Source organism: Accipiter gentilis, chromosome 7 (genome assembly GCF_929443795.1).
Source record: "Accipiter gentilis chromosome 7, bAccGen1.1, whole genome shotgun sequence".
In the NCBI taxonomy this organism is placed as follows: domain Eukaryota; kingdom Metazoa; phylum Chordata; class Aves; order Accipitriformes; family Accipitridae; genus Astur; species Astur gentilis.
The window spans coordinates 7,227,020-7,245,942 of NC_064886.1; the positions used below are offsets into that span (position 1 = coordinate 7,227,020).

The 18,923-nt window shown below is 36.2% G+C and overlaps 1 protein-coding gene across 3 annotated transcripts in view; it reads left to right on the plus strand.

Moving 5' to 3' along the window:
- Nucleotides 1-18,923, plus strand: part of LOC126041377 (septin-2) — a 40,521-nt gene that overhangs the window by 4,060 nt on the left and 17,538 nt on the right. For all 3 annotated transcript variants that reach the window (XM_049806947.1, XM_049806946.1, XM_049806948.1), the window contains exons 2-9: nt 1,724-1,776; nt 2,906-3,005; nt 4,527-4,613; nt 5,267-5,390; nt 10,183-10,317; nt 10,792-10,909; nt 17,060-17,161; nt 18,000-18,145. In XM_049806947.1, the coding sequence (XP_049662904.1) occupies nt 1,750-1,776; nt 2,906-3,005; nt 4,527-4,613; nt 5,267-5,390; nt 10,183-10,317; nt 10,792-10,909; nt 17,060-17,161; nt 18,000-18,145 (839 nt within the window). In that variant the 5' untranslated portion in view covers nt 1,724-1,749. The remainder of the gene's footprint in view (nt 1-1,723; nt 1,777-2,905; nt 3,006-4,526; nt 4,614-5,266; nt 5,391-10,182; nt 10,318-10,791; nt 10,910-17,059; nt 17,162-17,999; nt 18,146-18,923) is intronic.

The window sequence follows — 18,923 nt, forward strand, 5'->3', positions numbered from 1 at the left end:
CTATCTACATTAGCACTCAGTGACTATTTATGAACTTTTCTAAACTCTTGAATTATGTTACTGATTTTATAGACAAGGTGATGACAGAGGTTTCCAAATGTAGAATCAAGATGTGGACAGAGCAATGATTTACATCTGTCAGTGAGGCTGTGGCTGTCTTTAAGGATCTCTAACACTGGTTGGCTGGAAGCTGGAATGAACCCTTGCATATTGGTCAAAGACAAATAAGTCCTGTTTTTTTCAAAACCATTCTTAAGGGATGTTTCCCAGGCTGTTTTAAGGAATACCCAATTAGAGGCTTTCAGAAGATGATTAGGATCAGGACCTCCCTATTTGCCGGTCAATGGCTGTATTAGGCTTTCATTAGCAAGCAAATGAACTGGGTATGGGCGGAAAAGTAGTTGTAGGGGGAAAAAAAAACCCAAAACCTTTCCTTGCTCACAGGGTGGCTGGTGTCTGCACAGCTGCCAGGATTTGAAATGCCTGCTTCAGGGCAAATGAAATGCCATGTGAGCTGAAGACATGTTTTCTTTAAAACTCCGAGTTGCAATTATGCCAACTTTGACTTTTCCTTTAGTCCAAAGGTTCATATATTTCTGCTAGGATTTGACTGTCAAACTGCGGGTGTCAGAAACTGGACTGTATCCTGGTAGAACGACTCCTGCTACCCAACAGGAAAGCATTTCTATCTGAACACACAGGTGCCTGCATAGGTCACTTCCCTGCTTTCCCAGGCCAAGAGCTGCGTTGTCAACAAACTAAGCTGTGAAGTGCTCCTGCCACTTCTGTGTTTCCTGGCAGCTCTGCGGCTGTTCTGAATAAAAGGGCCTCGCTGTTGCTGTGATAACTAATCTATAGCACAACTAACATCCTTGAGTAAAAAGATAAGGGCTTGCCAAAACCCAGCTGTTCTGGGTGTCTGAAACTAAAGAACAAATCTTTTTGATAGGCCTTCAGATCAGGGTGAATTTTCATGTCCAGCATGGGTTAGCCAAGTGCCAAGGTTCTGCGATGTTTGGTATAGTGTTCACATTCAGCGATAGTGCTTTGAAGTGACTGAAAATGATGTTATAACCTTTACCTGGAAATCCTATAGCTGTCCTGTTCTCAGGAGAATTTTTGTATGTGATCATAATTGTCAAATATAATTTTTTGGACAACAGTTAGATTACATTCACCTATTTGTAAACCATCTTTAAGAAACGTCTAATTTGTAAGTGGAAAGGGTAAAACTTGAAGGAAGAAGGACCTCCTTGTCTGTTCTGTGTAGGGGGGTTTGGAACCAAGAGTATGAATTTCAGGTTTTGTTAGCTAATTACAGAATCGGAGAACTTAAAAGAAAAATTACGTCAGGAGTACCATGTATACCTAGCATTAGCTTTCAGTTGATACTTTTCCTTCTTTAAAGACAGGATAGATGAAAGATGTTTAAAGATACTGAATTTCAGTATTTTGAGTTTTAAAGGAATCTTTCTGTTTTAAAACTTTTAAGTATTTAAATGAGGTATGCTGGTTTGATAATTCTGTGTAATTTCTTTCCTGTGAATAGCTTCACAGAAGCAGCCATTTTGATTGTGGCTTGTTTATTCTGGTAATCTTTGAGTATGTGACATTTCATTCTACTAGAATAAAATGTGTTTATTATATGCAATTGACCAGTCTGAAGTTAAAATGAATGTAATCTTCAAGTCAGCTAACATGCACTATGGATTTTGTTTTCCAGTGTCTGAAACTTGGAGTGACGAAAACATGTCTCAGTCGGGTGAAAAAGTAAAGGTAAAGAGACGGCTGCATAGCCAAAATTTTGTTTAGAACCTATTCATCTTCTTAAAATACTTGTGGTTTTACTGAAGTGGTAAAATAGTGAATAAATGATACCTTATTGCTTCAGATGTGTTTTTTAAAAGGCACTGTTCAGTAGAAACAGAGCTTGCATGTGATTTTAGTAATAGGCTTTCAGATGTTTGCCAGCCGTTCAGTGTTTGCTTACACATTTAGAATGGTGCCTTCACCTAAGGAAATTTCATTTGAAAAACCTTCATTTCTAATGTTTTTGCCCATCTGGGTGAGTTTTAAAGGGATTGTTAGCAAATAACTAATTGCCTTGTAAGTGATTTCCCCTGTATCCCCCCCCCCCCGCCCCACTGGAAGTGTGGTATTGTATAAAAACTGTTCTCATCACAAACTCCTCTGTGCAGCAAACATTTGGTTCCAGCTAGTTCATAGGTCCCTAAATCAAGTGGCTGCAGCTCTTGTTTAGACTCCTATTAGGTTTTCAGTCAATTGGTAACAGATGTTGAAGCAGACTGCCCTTTTTATAGCCCAAATCTCTTTAATAAATTTGTCAGGCAGATTTCTTTTTCCTGCTTTTGTGTTACAACTTAAGACATTGTGAAGATAGGTGAACAGTTTAACGAATAGATGATAGATCTCTACGTGATTGTATTTTGGTAATCTCTGCATTACTATACAACGTTCTTGTTTTTCTGCATGTGAGTGTATGCATTATTGATTTTTATAGAAGCAGATACCAAATTTGAGCAGGCATTTTGGACCCCTAGCTTAAAATCTTCAGTATTTTTAGCTATGTTTACGGTTTAAGGTTAATAATAGTGTGTTCTTGCAAGCTTGCAGATTTTTATTTTTTTTTAATCCAAGAGGAGGCTTTTGTTTATGTGTATGTAGCTCAAGGTACTTAGCAGATTTCTATTGATATCAGACTGCTTGGTAAACGGACCTGTTTCAAGGTCTGCCTTGCTATAACAGCAAAAAATTGATTCATTCTCTATTTTTCCATGTGCTTTATATACCTCTGCACTTTATTGTATAGAATCAACTGAACTCTGTTTCAACTTTTTAGAGGGAAGGGGATCTCATTTATACTCAACTTCTGTTTTCTTGTCAGTTTTCTGACTCAGCAGGCTATGTGGGATTCGCTAATTTGCCCAACCAGGTTCACAGGAAATCTGTGAAGAAGGGCTTTGAATTCACACTGATGGTAGTTGGTAAGTGACTTGTTTAAGTATTTTTGACTGTTAAACAACAACAACAATAATTTCTTTTGCATAGACATATATGTCTTCCTACTTAGCAATTGCCTGTTACACAGAAGAAAAAGTTTTCAACCTCTATACGCTCTCTAATTAAATATCTTACTATTTTGTCATGTTTGGTAGGAGGGAGTATTTGTAGTGATTAAAGATGATGATTTTGAGCCAACAGGACATTCTTGTATTCCTGACTCATTGTCAGATGGTAGGGATAGTTGCTTTATCTTTGACTCCCATTTCCACAACTGAAGGCATGAATGCACATGGTGAATATCTTGCTGTTGAAATGGTGATGCTATTCTGTTTTCTGCTGTTCTATACTGACTCACTCTGGTATTATAACTGAACTTTTAATTTGCCTGTTCTGTGAATGAGCACCTGTAGGAGTTTTTGATGAGAAGGCCTTTAGGCACAAAGCTGTTGTAAGTGACATGTTGAATTATACTTGCATTGAATCAGTTTAATGTTATACAAGTGCAAGCAGAGTCCACAGTACTATCACCTTTTCGTAGTAGTTAACCATGGAATTGCATGTTATTGAAAAATGGAAATAAGAAGAGATGCATAACGCTTCCTTCTTATTCTCTGTGCTCTGTAGTACCGTTTGGGATTATTTGGTGACAGCATTCAGCAATGTCTGTAAAATAAATAGGCAATTTGTGATAAGCGTAGAGTTTTTTATTTGATGTAGTTTGTGATGATAAATACAGATACCTTCACCATCTCTAAGATTAGGTTAGTAGCATCTAAAATAACATGGCCAGTTGTTCTAAATGCTGACTCCTTTGATTCGTTGGGTTAGGAAAAAAGTGACTTTTTGAAATTCAGATTTAGTAATTGCATTTGTAGGTTTAACTTTATTATTTTGATGTAGGACAAAATTCATATGATCTGAAGTTCTAGAACTATGCAACTTCTTAGGTGAATTTTGAATAATTTTCTCATGATTTTCTGTTTCATGTTTCATAGGACATATGTATCCTAACCATAAGGGTGCAAAGCTGAACTATTTGGGATTGCTTTATTCATTCTTCCTCCTAACAGTGTTCCATGTTCAATTTCTAGCTTAGGAAAACCTTAAAGCTGTCAGAAATTTTCAACAGGAGAGTTACAGCTCCTGATTTTGTAAGTTTAAATGGGGGGGGCGGGAAAAAGGCACTTTTATTTCCCTGAAGTAATCTAACTATCTCTAGATCTATAGTCAGTGCTGTATGACCTTTCAGCTTTTATTATGAAATCTGTTACAGTAAACTTAGCATTTTCATGTAACATTTATAAAAACACTGGAGGCTTGTTTTTCCTGTGTTTTTGAAAGCGCTTAGCTGAACCTTTGATGTTTTTATCTCAAAAAGTAAGGTGTGATCCTGATGAACAAATTATTTTTCCTCCATAATGTGGGCTTGGGGAAAGAGGAGGTGTTTTAAAAAGCCTGGAGTAAAAGTTGTACATACTTAACCTGAATTATTTTGTTTGTAGGTGAGTCTGGCTTGGGAAAATCCACTTTAATTAACAGTCTGTTCCTGACTGATCTTTATCCAGAACGTTATATTCCTGGAGCTGCAGGTAAATGTGGTTTTGCAGTTCCTCCAGCACATGCCCTATGAAATTTCATGTTCTTTCAGTTCATGTTGCTTCATTCTGATGATAACTTCACATGAGACCCTTTCTTCATGCTGCCTAGATGTATTTTAACCCTCCAAATTATATTTTTTTGAGCTGTCACTTTCTCATTTATATTTCCTTTCAGAAACTCAGCTTTTGTTGTTTCTTCATCAATTGTTATTAAAAAAAACCCCAACCAACAACCCCCCCAAACCTTTTAGGTGTCAATATACCTAAATATGGTTTTGCTCTAATCCCCATTTGCTCTTATGGTTTTTTTGCCTGTTATGCCTTAAATAGTGGTTAGAGGCCTAAACACCTTTTGACAAAGAATCTAACATGCTTCTGAGTATTATAATTTTATTTTTGCATATTGTCATGAGTAAATCCCCTTTTTTTTTTAGTTCATTGCTTCTTGTTTATTTACAAAAATATGGTGGTAAACTTTGACTAGCTAGCTTGGCTTTTTCTTTAAAGTATTCTATGTCATGTAGGTTACAATATACTTCAGCTTGCATTTTCTCTTCTGGTGCCGTCTCCTGCAGGGGTTTCTGCAACAACTGATAGGCATAATAACAATCAAAATGTTTGTTTTGTTTTGTTTTTTATTTTAGAGAAAATAGAGAGAACAGTTCAAATCGAAGCTTCTACAGTAGAGATAGAGGAGCGAGGGGTGAAACTGCGTTTAACGGTGGTTGACACACCAGGATATGGAGATGCCATTAACAGCCAGGACTGGTATGTGTGTAGATACTACTTTGCTTGATAGAGTTTGTATCTTATGCAAACACTACTCTAGTGTATCTGTCTCTCTGAACTTAAGTGATTCAGTTGGTGATCTTTAGATAACTTTGATGTACTAAAAGGAAGCAACAGGTTTTTTATTCTTAACATTAATTGAACGTTATCTTGAATTCATGTTAGAGGGTCTTTTTCTGAGTCCTTGCAGTTAAACACAATTTTTAAGTACTTCAGCATTCTGGGTGCTCATCTTCATATCATCAGTGGCATGATCATTTAGTTTGTGTGAGTTTTCAAATCAAGTTTCTCTTATAATTTTTGTTGCCTAAAATACACATATCTAGTAAAACTGTATTACTTTGTACAACTTCCTGTTTCAATTTTCTAACCACCCTTTTATGTTTCCAAAAGGTTTGGCTAGCGTTCTCTAGGTTGTCTGTGATTCTCCCTCAAAATTAATGGCCTTTCCTCCAGTAAGGTTCTCTGTGACAACTGTAGTCAACTTTTTGTCTCCATAGCTGCTCTCATAGGCCAGAATTCTGGTGGAGGGCATTTTTTTGTTTGTCTTTTACTTTCTGTGTCTCTGCCCCATCCAGTTTCCGTATTTTAAGACTGTACTTTTCATTCCCTGTCCTTTATATGTACTACTAGCAATTTGGGTATAACTGCATTTTTTTCATGATCAGTTACTACTTAGCTCTCTCTGACCTAAATATCACTGATAATCTTTAATGGCTGAAATAATTGTCTGCAAATATACTGGACAACAAACGTAATTGCTTTAGCATAAAGATCATGAGAAAGAAAATGGTAAAATAGCTATGAAGGAACTGGGCAATTTGTAACAAAATTAGAATTAATAAGTTTGTTCATAAATGTAATTTCTAAATCATTGTCCTCATGCACTTTTAACTGTGGAAAACTGATCTTGTGATAACCTTTTTCAAATAAAGATAAGATATATTAATGTGCTTGCTAGGATGCCTGAATTATTCCAGTGCAACTAGAAGCTAAACTTTGAATTTCCATTTGGTTGTCTTTTAAGAAGTGCTAATAATATTTATTTTGCTTAGCCATTGATTTTTATTGACACTTTTTTGTGTTGGTGGTAGCAGTCCTAAGGCAAACAAAGAGTCCCTGTGCAGAGAAAGGGAGCATAAAGCTAATACTGGTTGATTTGAGTTCTTCACTGTAAGTTGAAGATCAGGAAGGAGGCAAATAGCTGATAAAATAAACATCTGTAATGCTAATAGAATGTTTTGTAATTTTTTTCTTGATAGAATGCTGTGTTATATGGCACATTCTGAAGAATTATCAGATGTGTTTTTTCTTTTCTTTCTATGGTGTACTGTAGCAACAGCAAAAGTAAAGGCAGTGAAGTTATATAATATACTAAATGAGCGTTTGAAAGTGAAGCTGTAGTGGGATTTTTATTTTCCTCCCACTTTTCCTACTTTATTTAAGTTAAAAATAATTGAACTTTTAGAATAACACTAAGGCATCTTTCTGGACTGCAGCATGGTCTTGCTTATTTTGTGCACTGTTGACTAGAGCTTCCTTCCGCTGGAGCTAAGAGCTCTGCAGCCCATGTATTGTGTTACGTAGAGCTCTTCCTGTTGATTGTGTTCTAATGCCCTTTGTTTATTCTGTTAAGATGTTTCTTAGAGACCTACGTGTTCAGATTTTTCCCCTTTCTTTTTAGAGGCTTGCTAAATAGAGTCATTCCATGATGATTCAGACCAGTAGAACAATTTACTGGTTTATACTTCGTTTTCTGTGACAAATATTAATCATCAAAATACAGTACGGGAACAAATAGTACTTACATACTACAAAATAAAAAGATGCAATTAATTTTAGTTGTCTGTCTGTAGTCTAATTTTCTTATGTCACATAAAAGACTTTGAGCCATGAGGAGTGTCACTGTGACGCAGTCTGTTAGTCTTTACAGGATGTCATAGGGACTTCGGTGGATAGATTCTTTGTTTAAAACTGTAGTCAAGACTAACCCACTTCAACTACCTTCCTTCCTTCTTAGTTCAGAGGAAGCAGCAAGTTCGTGTTCTTGAATTTATGTTTGTGTTCAGGAGCATTTACTGCAATTATGGTTAACAAGTAGATGGTGCTGCTCTTGATCCAAGTTTTATAAAGTGCTTTTTTTGGGGGAAAGCTGCAATTTGTGCAGAGACTGTTTTCCAGAGTGATGAATTTTACTGAGGTTAGTTTTGAACAGAGGTAAATCGAACTGACACGATGTCTCTAGGAAGCAGCAATCACTGGTCCTGTTTCAAGTATCTTCATCCTGAGCAGGCTTCCTAATGGCTTTTGATGTCTGTCTTTGTGTTGACGAAGGGGCTTAATTTTAGAGTTTGACTTTCAAGGATGGGAGCTGGGGGTCAATTCTATGTATTTTCTATCACAGAAGTGCTAGTAAGGATTATGTGTTGTCAGGAGTTTGGCCAGTGGGTCTCCTGGCTTGGAAGAATAACAATGTTGGACTGGTAAATGAATTATTAGAGAATGTGTTGTACTAAATCTGTAAAGTTGATTATTTTTTGTTTTCCAAATGCTATTGTACTTAAAATAGCCTGTAAGAAGAGGTAGATGGTAACTGCAGTTAACCATAGTGATAATTGTTTAGACTCTGTGTGAAGCTTTAGTGCTAGCTGGAGTTCTGTATTCTAGACTCAAACTACACCTAGGATTGCTCTTGGCATCAGCTTAGGCATGTGTTTGGAGAACAGCAAAATTCTTTGTGGTGGGAAGTTTGAAGCATAGAATGGCTCTTCCGTGCATAAGGACATTGCGATCATGAGAAAAGCATGTCCTTAAAGTAACATCTTTCATCAGACAGAAGAGAAGGGATCTAAGGAGGGGATGAAAAAAAAAATTGCTTCATTTTGGGATCAAATCTGGCATCAAAAGGATGGTTGACAAAAACAGTCTACAGATTAACTTGTTAGATGTTGCTGATCATATACCTCATTTCATCTTGGTTGCAGTGTCACAGGTCATTCTTTGATAACTGCTTTCTGGCTGCTGCTAACTTTCTTTTTTTACTGGTTTATGTTAAGTTGTATTTTGTGGTTTCTGGCAGCTTGGTAATATCGTTCATTTTCCCCCAATGGGCTTAAAGGCAACCGTTGTGTTGTTTGCTGTTACAATACAGGATGTGCTATCTCCAATGTAATGATAGCACAGTGGTGTGAGCCAGGTGTTTCCCGGAAGTCAGGAGGTACAGGACACTAACGCCATATTTATAGGGAAAATTATAGCTGTTAGAGCTAGAAAACTGCACGTAAACTAATTACATTGCCAGGGAAGTGTGTGATAGTTGTTTTCCCATTGTTTGTGCTTGGTTTCTGTCCTAATATTTGTAGGTCTTCAGTCTTGTTACCTTTCACCAGCTAAGATCAACAGGAACATAAACCATGTTGTCCTTTTTCAACATATTTAGGTATTAAGGACCTTAAGAATTGAGCAGCGCTAAGGTCAAAACTGAATAAATTCCATGTTTCGCTGTGTTGTCTTCTGTAGTGTGGCTTATAACGGTGCAAATCTTGCAAAGGTGTAAATGTGTGTGTATATATTCTACTATGGATTTATTCTTCCTAAATTCAAAAGCTCACTCAACTTTGGAAAATCAAATTCCCTCCAGGATCTCTTCCATCATTCTGGTTACTTTCTTTCATGATCTTCATTACAGCCACGCAGCCCAGGGTTGAATTTCACTGCCTGTCACAGTATTTGCCATCAGTCTATGTGTTCGTTTTCCAGATTACTAATTCTTTTTTTATGATCTTTTGTCTGTTTCCTCCTTAAATTTCTCTAGTCAAGTTTGCACTTTCTCATCAACAGAAATACTATTTTTCAAGTTAAGCTTTCTGTTCAGTTTTTCCCCAAGTAGTTTAAGATATGTTCATGACACAGTCATCTGCCTAATCTTATCTTCATCAGTGTGTTCATTTCCCTTCCCCTGCAGTACTTAATATAAAGTGTCCTTTTACATTAATGTTGTTTGCAGGTGTCTACATGCTCTGGAATATCTTGAAACAATCTTCTTGGTGTAATGCATTGTGTTTTCTTTTCTCTCTCTAGTCACTGCTCTTTGTATCTGATTAATCTATGTGTATAAATTTTGTGTTCCTTCACTTCTTTGTAGCGCATGTTTTAAATTGCCTTGAACTGAGTAGGAATTATGTTTCTTTGCCACCAGAAAAAGATTCTGTAATGTAACCAAAATAGCTTAAAAAATCGTGATGCTGTAGTGCATGACTTGCAAATGTATTTGTAGTTAATTCAAACAGACTAGACTACCAGAATTTTCATAGGTAACTATAGAAACCTAGCTCTAGGGTCAGGGTTGTAAATCAAGAGGATATCCGGGATATGTCATTTGTCAGCTGGTTTAAAAACAAATCCTCACCCCCTACCCCCAGAAAAAAAAGCAGAAAAATCCTCAATCTTCTGTTCCTGTCTGTGTTGTCTCAGCACTGAGTGCTTTTTTTACTGAGCTTGCACTTGACCTTATTATCCAGTGGACAGAGTAACACTTGAAAGTAGCTCTAGGCATAAATAGATACTTGGTGGTTGCTATGAAAATATCTTTTTGCATTATCAAAATACTTTTCCTCAGTAGTAGATACAGTGCTAAGAAGTTGAATTTGGTAACAGAAACGTTCTTAGAAGTGTGATTCTCCTCCTGTTCTTATATTTTCATAATTCTTTTCTTTATTATTTTAAAGCCGATCTAAGATGCCTCTCTTTCTTCCCCCACCTCATACCACAGCTTCAAAACAATTATCCAGTACATTGACAACCAGTTTGAAAGATACCTTCATGATGAGAGCGGTCTAAACAGGCGCCACATTATAGACAACAGAGTCCATTGCTGTTTTTACTTCATCTCTCCCTTTGGGCATGGGTAAGAAAAAGCTCTTGAGCTCTTGTATTTTAGGGCGTTATATCTTGTTCGTAAGTCTGTTCATTAATTTAACTGGAAACTTAAATTTAATGTTAACTGAGTTACTTCCCCCACTGTCAGTTAGCCAATGCAATTAAGATGGTCTTTGGGGATTAATGCTCTCCTCTGCTTTGTCCCCTTTTTGGCATTTAATATTGTTTTGAAGCAGTCAGTATTACGTTGTTTATCACCCAGAAACATAAGAGCTTATAATACCCAATTTATCTTATAGTGACAATTTTAATTACACTTCAACCTTTACACAACCATGCTGATAAGCAAGTGCTCTGACTTAATTTATTCTGGAAACACTATTTATGTAAATACTTGAAATAAATAATTTTTAATACATTTGGTCTCTTAAAAAAACTAAACAAACAAAAAAACCACACACCCCTTTTTTTTTTTTCCATTTTTTTTTCTACTTGTTGGCAGGCTGAAACCATTAGATGTAGAATTCATGAAGGCTCTTCATGGAAAAGTCAACATTGTCCCTGTGATTGCCAAGGCTGACACACTGACGCTCAAGGAGAGAGAAAGGCTGAAGAGAAGAGTAGGTCTAACACTTGATCATGAGTTTGATCATGAGTTCAATGCAACCCGTACAGTATTAAAGCCAAATATAAAGTAAATTCAAACTGAAGAGGGCTGAATGATATTGGCCAAGGACCTAATCTTCAGGAAGTGTGAGGTGGGAAATCTTCACTGGAGTCTGATGTGCTTTACCAGTTACGTTTGCTAAGTGTCTGGCCATTCTTGGCTCATCTATCTTAGCAAGCAGTGCACCCCAATAGAACACGTTTTGAGCTAAATGATTGTAATGAGGGCTCAAATCATCCTGAAGTGCATGTAGTGTGTAGAAGTTTCAGACTAGCTCTCATTTAGTCCAGTGGACTGGATGCCCATTAGTGGTGGCAGTGCATTAGATACGGTCTGAGAGTGTATCTTTAGTTTCATCAAAAAGAAACTTGGTTTGCCTACTCTAACTGTGCTGCATGGTTTGTAGCAAAATGCTGTTAAGTTGGGGTGATTGGAAACTTGCTTAATAAGTGCCCCCGTGATAACAAACTAAACCACTAATATAGAGGCAGGACAGTTAGGCTAATATATTAGCATGATGCTTTTTGTAGCTCCGTTGTTACAGAAACATGTATGTCATCTTGTATATGTTTTTTTCCAACTAGGTTATCTGTTCATGTGAACTACCAGGACATAGTCAGCATTGCATTGGAAAAGGGCTTTCCAGAGAGTGGTACTAAAGTAAATCTTTTTGCATTGGAAGGTTTACTTGCAGTCTCGAATTTTTTTTTGCCAAACCTTTCCAAGACAGGCCAGCCGCTGCCAAATATGGCATTGTAGTGAATTCTACAGGAATAAAGTACATATTTGTGGTTGTACAAGCCTTTCACCTTAAATTTAATTTCATTTAATATCATAGAATAATCTGGCCAATGAATGCAAATGTTCAGTCTTTCCTGGTTTATTCTCTTGATTCAGAATGACTTCATGCACCTTCCTTGTTAAAGAAAGGAATAGGTAGGTTGTGAGATTGTATTATGCTGAGAGGTGGTTCAGTAAAACTTATTGAGATCAGAAGCTTTTTTCAGGTTCTATTGACTCAAACCCAGTACATTCAGTTGTAAAGTCTAACAGATTTGAACTCTACAAAGCCTGTGAATTTTTACAAGTTTAATAACTTATGCCTTGAGGAGTATAGAGATAATTAGTACTTCTAAAACGCAGTCTATACTTTGCACCAGAGTATGCAAACTTTTTTCATGGTAAGTTTATATCTTAATCTTTTATATCTTAATATCATTTTATACTACCACTTTTTGATTTTCATGGAGGGCATGAAGGATTTTTTTGATTGTGATCCTCTGGCTTCCAGTAGTCCTTTAGCACGGCTATTGGATCTTTATTCCAATGGCTTTTCTGTGTGGGTATTTTTCTGTTTTCTTGAAGAGGAGGGAGTACAGCTTTATTAAACTGGGGAAATACTGGGGAAAATCATGCTTACAAAATAGTACGTTAGCTGAACTCAACCTAAATTCAGAAGATTTGTTTGGGGTTTTTTTGAGGTGGACCAGTGTCACAATCAAAGGTATGACTGTGGTTTGTGTAGGCATGTAAGCAACTACAGTTTGGCAAGGTAAGGTACTGCTGGTGTTGCTGTTTTGTTTGTATAAAGCTCAGTGATATAAGAAAACTTGCCCAAGAAATGGAATAAATCCTCTGTATCTGAAGAAGTATAAAGTGAGGACAGTTGTGATTGTAGGAACCTTGTACACAATGTAGGCAAACGTTCACTGAAGGGGGGAGAGGTGTTTATACAAAAGTGACCAGATTTATGGTGAACTAGGTGAAAGGAGGAAGGAAAAAAAAAAAAGTCATTCATATTCATTGAGTTAAAAAGGACCTCTAGTTCTTGCTGGGAGAAATTCTGGCCAGGCTCTTGAGCTTTTATTTTGTTCCTCCACAAATGCTATGAGGAGATAACAGGTACTGTGGGCTAATTGAAAGAACTCAAAGGGAAATAACAAAGCAGAGATGTGGCTGCTTATGCTGGTTTTATTGCTTCTCTTTTTCTGTGTCTGTACTAATTGGGTGAAAGATTTTTATCTGATAGTAATATTGTTTGTGGAACTGCTACTTTTTATAAAGAAACTGTATTTGATCTTTCAGCAGTGTCCTTCAGGCTCAGTTTTCATAGGTACTTATTTTTTAGTTCAGCATTTGATAGCAGAATGATGTTGAAAGATTTGAAGTAGTCATTTAAATGGAGCGTTAATTATTTGACAATATAATTCAGTGGGAATCTGAATGTTCTGCTTTGTCAGTTCAAAAACATAAAATAAACTGATATAAAATAGGTTCTAGCTACAGTCATCTTTCACAAAAGCAGTTCTTAAGTGAAATGAAGAGGAATGTACTCTTACCAGATTTCAATATTTGCTGTAGTTGTTTTGGGCTCCTTCTTCTGTGCTGTTTTTATCTGCTGCTTGGTGGTGTCTCTTAGGGTCAAGAACAGTATAGCGCAAATGCTGTTTGACTTTTGCTTCTGTGTGTTGTTAAAACTGAATTTTAGCTGAAATATGGCAGTAGCACAAGCAAATATGTTTCCCAGTGTGAATTTAGAATTGCTTGTTTTTCAGTACAATTCTGTAAGTGATATTAGATTGAGGGTTTATGATGCACAGTTATTGTGGAAGATGGAGATGAATCCCAGTTTACACATCCTGTGATAAACAGATTAATTTAAAGGCAAACTCTGTTCACCATATTCAGTGCCAATCCATGTCTAGTTCTTTCTAGTTTGAGCAAAGTTACTTTTAACTGACTAGTCTTTAAAACAGTCTTGACTTACATACATGGACACCACATTTATGCATTGGCTAAATATAACGAGATGAATGACACTTATACCGTAGTCTGAGGGAGTGGTTAGGAAACAGGTAAACAAGCCTTCATTATTTTTGTACTGCTGGCAAAGGTCACTTTACAAACTGAGTTTATACTAAGTCAAATGTATAATGTGGTTCCAAAGCTTTGAAAGTCTAGCTACTGTATATTGTTCTAACTCAAAGCCTCTTGGCTAACAGAATCTCTAATCAAGAATAGGAATCAAAATCCTGCTTTGCTGACGCAGCTTGAAGTCTTTTTCTTTTTTTTTTTTTTTTTTTTTTAGATGTTTCTGCCATTTGGCCATCAATCTAAAGTAAAATGTTTTTGTTTTGCCACTTTGGACTAAGCAGCAAGATCAGTTTGGGGTGCTTGCAAAGGAAACCCAGCTTGCAGTAATTCCTGTTTGGTCTTTCTGGAATTCAAAGTTATTTTTTAAAACTCTTAAGTGGGAAGAAATGCAAGGCAGTTTCACAAGCTGTGCCATGCAAGGCTGCTAAGGAAACCTGCTCAAAAGAATGACTTCATGAGAGGGGAACTAATATTTTGACTTTTTTTTTTATTTCCCATGGGAAGGCTAATCTTTAGGAACACAGAATCCTCTGAGGCCAATAAAATTGAGATTTGAAGAAGCAAAATGCTGTTTCATTGTTAGGACCATAAAATACAGTTTGTTTTTATTGCAATTCTTTTTCCTTTCAGGAAAGCACTAGGTTTAACAGCTGTAATATATTATTCTAGCACCCCTTGTTGTCGGCTTTCCCGTTATTGTTTCACTTGCATTTTATCTTTAAGATCTCACACAGGTTAAATGTGCTTTCTTGTTTTATGCAGCTACTTAAAGGCATCGCACTGCAGCACTGCCCCACCTATCCCAGCTGTGCATCTTTTATTATCATTTGGTGACAATTTAGTTAACTTCCATTTTGCAAAACAGTAATAACATGCATTGATTTAAATGTAATTGTGTGTATGCAACTGTTAATTGCTTATTGGCAACACATATTCCCAAATTTCTTTTTTCTTTTAAAAATATTGCTCTCTGTGTAGGTGTAGGCTCATAATATTTTATTCAGTGTGCGCATGTGTATGAGTGCGGGGGATGTTTATATACCTGGCAGGAAAACATTGTCATGGGAATAGCTGTGGTTCATACATGGTCATTCCTCTTCTAATAGTCGGAAGGGTTGTTTTATTTTAAACAGCAGTTTAATAATCAAGCTGTGGTTGGACAAGTTTTATTTATACCATAGCTATTGGTTGCCATCATGACAGAGGATCGAGGAACCCAACAGTATTATGAGAAGGCTTATTAAGACCTCTCATCTATTTGAAGTCTGGCTGTAATTGTGTTACCAAGTTAATGTCCAGTTATATAAGTAGTAATGACAGCACAGGTCCATACATAGGATTTTCTGAATGTTTTTATGATTACCTCAACTTCCCCCAACCTTGATTTTGCCCAAACTTTGTCTACTGTAAGAGTTCCTTACTGCAGTAATAATGCTGCTGCTTGATTCAGGTGCCGGTTGTGGGGATACAGTTGTAATTCATTAGGGAATGCTAATCGAGGAAGTTTGCAGAGTTAACCTTTTTCTGCTGAGACATCTAAGATCCCTTTGAAGAGAGTTGTTGTGGAATCTCAGCATTCTTCATGCTCTCCTCATACCACCGTACTTTCTTCAGTGAAAGAAAATAGTGCATTTGATGGGTTTTCTGACTTAAATATTTTTCATAGTATGGCAGTAGAAGCATTCTCTTCAGTTTTGAAGAAAGGATTGACTTTGTACCACCTTTTGAAACTGCCAAAGGACTGGAATTATGCTAGCTGCTTACCCCTGCGGTGGTTTCATTAGGAAAAGGATGTATACAGGAATACAGATAGTCTATTTATTATGTTAATCTTGGACATTAGTGACAATAAAGAAAAATGTTCATGCATGGTTTTTCTCTTAGTGGATTTTGAATAACATTCTCCAGTTTAAGTGGATAATAAGCTTTTGTCTTTCTGATTCAAGAGACAATAGGCACTGTCTCTTAAATTTTTGCACTTATCAAATACATGAAAATACACTTTGGCTGCATGGTTTTGATGCTGTAACTAATGAATCCCTTCTCCAAATTCATTGCTTTTACTTATTTTTTCATATTAACTTCACTTTAGTTTTGTCTGCATCTGTATTATCCTCCATGTAAATCTTCTGGGTTTTTTTTAATTATTTACTTGATATGTTTCCTAAAAATGCATTTCTCTTTTGTGCCTTTTTAAAAATCTTTAAGCCTGTGTTATTTGGCACTTTGGACACTGAGTCAGGTGTATATTTGTTAATCTTCAAAAAGTGCTGTGCAAGAGTACATTGTATTACAAATATTTTATTAGTTTTGCAGCTAACATTCATAGCAAATAGTGTTCTAATTCTGATGTTTATTCCCCAAGTATAGCTACAGATTGTTGTCTGAAGGCCTTGGTTGCATCTTGATATGCTTATTTTAAACCTGTTATTTCTGTATCACTGCACAAAAATATGCTAGTTAAGGTCATATGCAAAGAAGCATTCATTAGGAACATCACAAAATGCATTTAGTCAGTGAGTCTGTTTCTCTTTGAGTGGACAGACAGGTGAGCTGCTGTTCACGTTTAGCCATTTCTGATTTTTCAGATTGTATCATAGATTACAAACATTTACCTTTAATTCAGAGGTAATCTCAGCAAATGTTTTGGCTTTTTAAAATGCCTGTTAGTAAGCTCTTCAAAAGAGAACCTCTGTAGTTAGCAAATCTCAGCAATGTTTTTAAGATACTTTTTTTGCAATAATAAAATAAAACCTTAAAAATCCAGCCAGGTCTAGCATACGCTTTCTTTCTTCGTTTTAAGGATGTGATTGATTTCCCACTTAGTATTCCTTTCTTACATCTCAAAACATGTAGGTTGCTTGTGGAGTGCTTGTATACCTTGTACTGTTCTTTCCAGGATATTTAAAGACTTGAGGTTCAAGTCTCTGTTGAATGAAGAAAAAATGAAAAATGCTGGGGTTTTTTCTTCGTTGGTAGAATGGAATTAATCCATGTAAGATAGTCTTCTAGGACATAAACTAATTTGGTAGTACATAAACTCAAAGCGTAAGTAATAGCAATTTCTGCTAATGATTTTTTTTCTAAGCACTGTTAAACTAATTAAAGCAGAAAAATGTTCTGAGTTTTCTAGATGTGACAGTCTAGTAAATCAATTGTATATGTTTTCAACTTAATACCTCTTCAATGAAATAAGAATTTATTATTCTTCCTTTTTTGTAAACTTCAGGTTCTGGATGAGATTTCTGAACATGGCATTAGGATTTATCAGCTCCCTGATGCAGATTCTGACGAAGATGAGGAGTTTAAAGAACAAACCAGAGTTTTAAAGGCAAGTTTCGCTCCTAATTTATTATTTTGCTGCAGTATTTCTTCAAGCCTACAGTATGTTTAAAGGTACTTTATTCCTTTATAAAGTGTTGAAAGTTCAAGTTTTCTTTGGATGTTGACTCTGAATTATAATACTTTTTATTCCAGTCTCTGCTTCATCAGAATTCCAAATGTAGAGTCATGACTATCTTTTCTTTTCTCTTTTAAATGTAAGCAACTGTTCACCAAGAACTGTGATTTGCAGTCTGTTTTCTGACTCAGACCTTTTAACATGCAAGCAAAGAGAGAGAGTGTGTGTGTGTGTTATGGTTACTATACTAATTAACAACTTTCCTCTTGTTAGAGCAGATAATAAAGGTTTTACCAAAGTCATTTCCTCTTTGTGCTGTGTAACTTGCAAAGGTGCTTGAAGAATGTATCTGAAATTCTCTCAGTAGCTACTTTAATCTGTATCTAAAGTATGTTTCTGTTGGCTGTTCTCCATGCATGATGTTATGTCAGATGACACATTATGCCCAAACTATACTTCAACAACAGTCAAGTGTTCCTAAAGCAAAGTGTAATTTCCTTTTGTGCCTCTGTTAAGACAAACCGATCCTAACAAAACTACAGGTGTTGTTAATGAGAGGTTGCATTGCCTAGAATAGGATTTGTTGGTTTTCTGATGTGGAAGGATTTTAGCAGGGTGCATTTGTCAGCATTTCTTTTCCCTCTCTTCTGTCTGTTACTTAAAAGTCTTTGTGCTTTCTTTTAAAAAGAAAAAACAAACAAAAAAACACAGAAAAAGTGTAACTAGTCCAAAATCAAAACAGTAACTTTTTTTGCTCTATCTCAATTAGGCTAGCATTCCCTTTGCTGTTATTGGATCCAATCAACTTATTGAGGTGAAAGGGAAAAAAATCAGAGGCCGTCTGTATCCCTGGGGAGTTGTTGAAGTTGAAAATCCAGAGCACAATGATTTCCTTAAACTGCGCACAATGCTGGTGTAAGTAATGGTAAAATTATCCCATCTCCTGTGGTGACATAACTGTTACAATGACTAGAGTTCTAAGAACATGAACTCCTTAATTCAAAACTAGCTCTGATGACAGTGTAGAGTGACTATTTAGGCCCCCTGCAGCTTGTTTTGCTGCTGTAATCATCTGATCTCTGACTTCAGAAAGTATTTTCTATATTTTACATTGCCAGATATACGTGACAGTTTTTATGCCTTATGTGAACTGATTTGATGGCTTTACATGTAAATTGAAGTTTTGTTATAGTGCAGTGGGTGGGGCAGAGAGGCTTTTAAAATACTACTCAAAGTGATTGATTGAACTGTGAAGACTATTCTAAAGGCAAAGCTCAGTTTTCTTGGCAGTATAGGAAATCCTATGTTAAATATGATACCCCGCCCCTTATGATTTTGGCTGATACGGGTATTCTGCCTGTGTGGATGAAGTGGTTTTTTTAATGATGTCTCACTATTGTTGGAAATTGAATTCTGTTGTGCATTTCTGATTTCAGTCTCTACTGGGCAGGGATTGCCCTCTGCTGGTCATTGGTAGCAAGCATTCTTCTTTTTTTTTTTTTTTTGACAATTGGAAATTGTTAAGCAATATCGGCTGTTATGTGAGCTAAGGGAGCTCCACCTAATTCTCAGTTACAAACTATACTTAATAGCACTTAAGAGTCATAAAATGCTTTAGGAATTAAAGTATCTTTCTGAATAACTGTCTTTGCAAGGTTTTTAATACTGCGAAGACTGGCATAAACAACCCCTA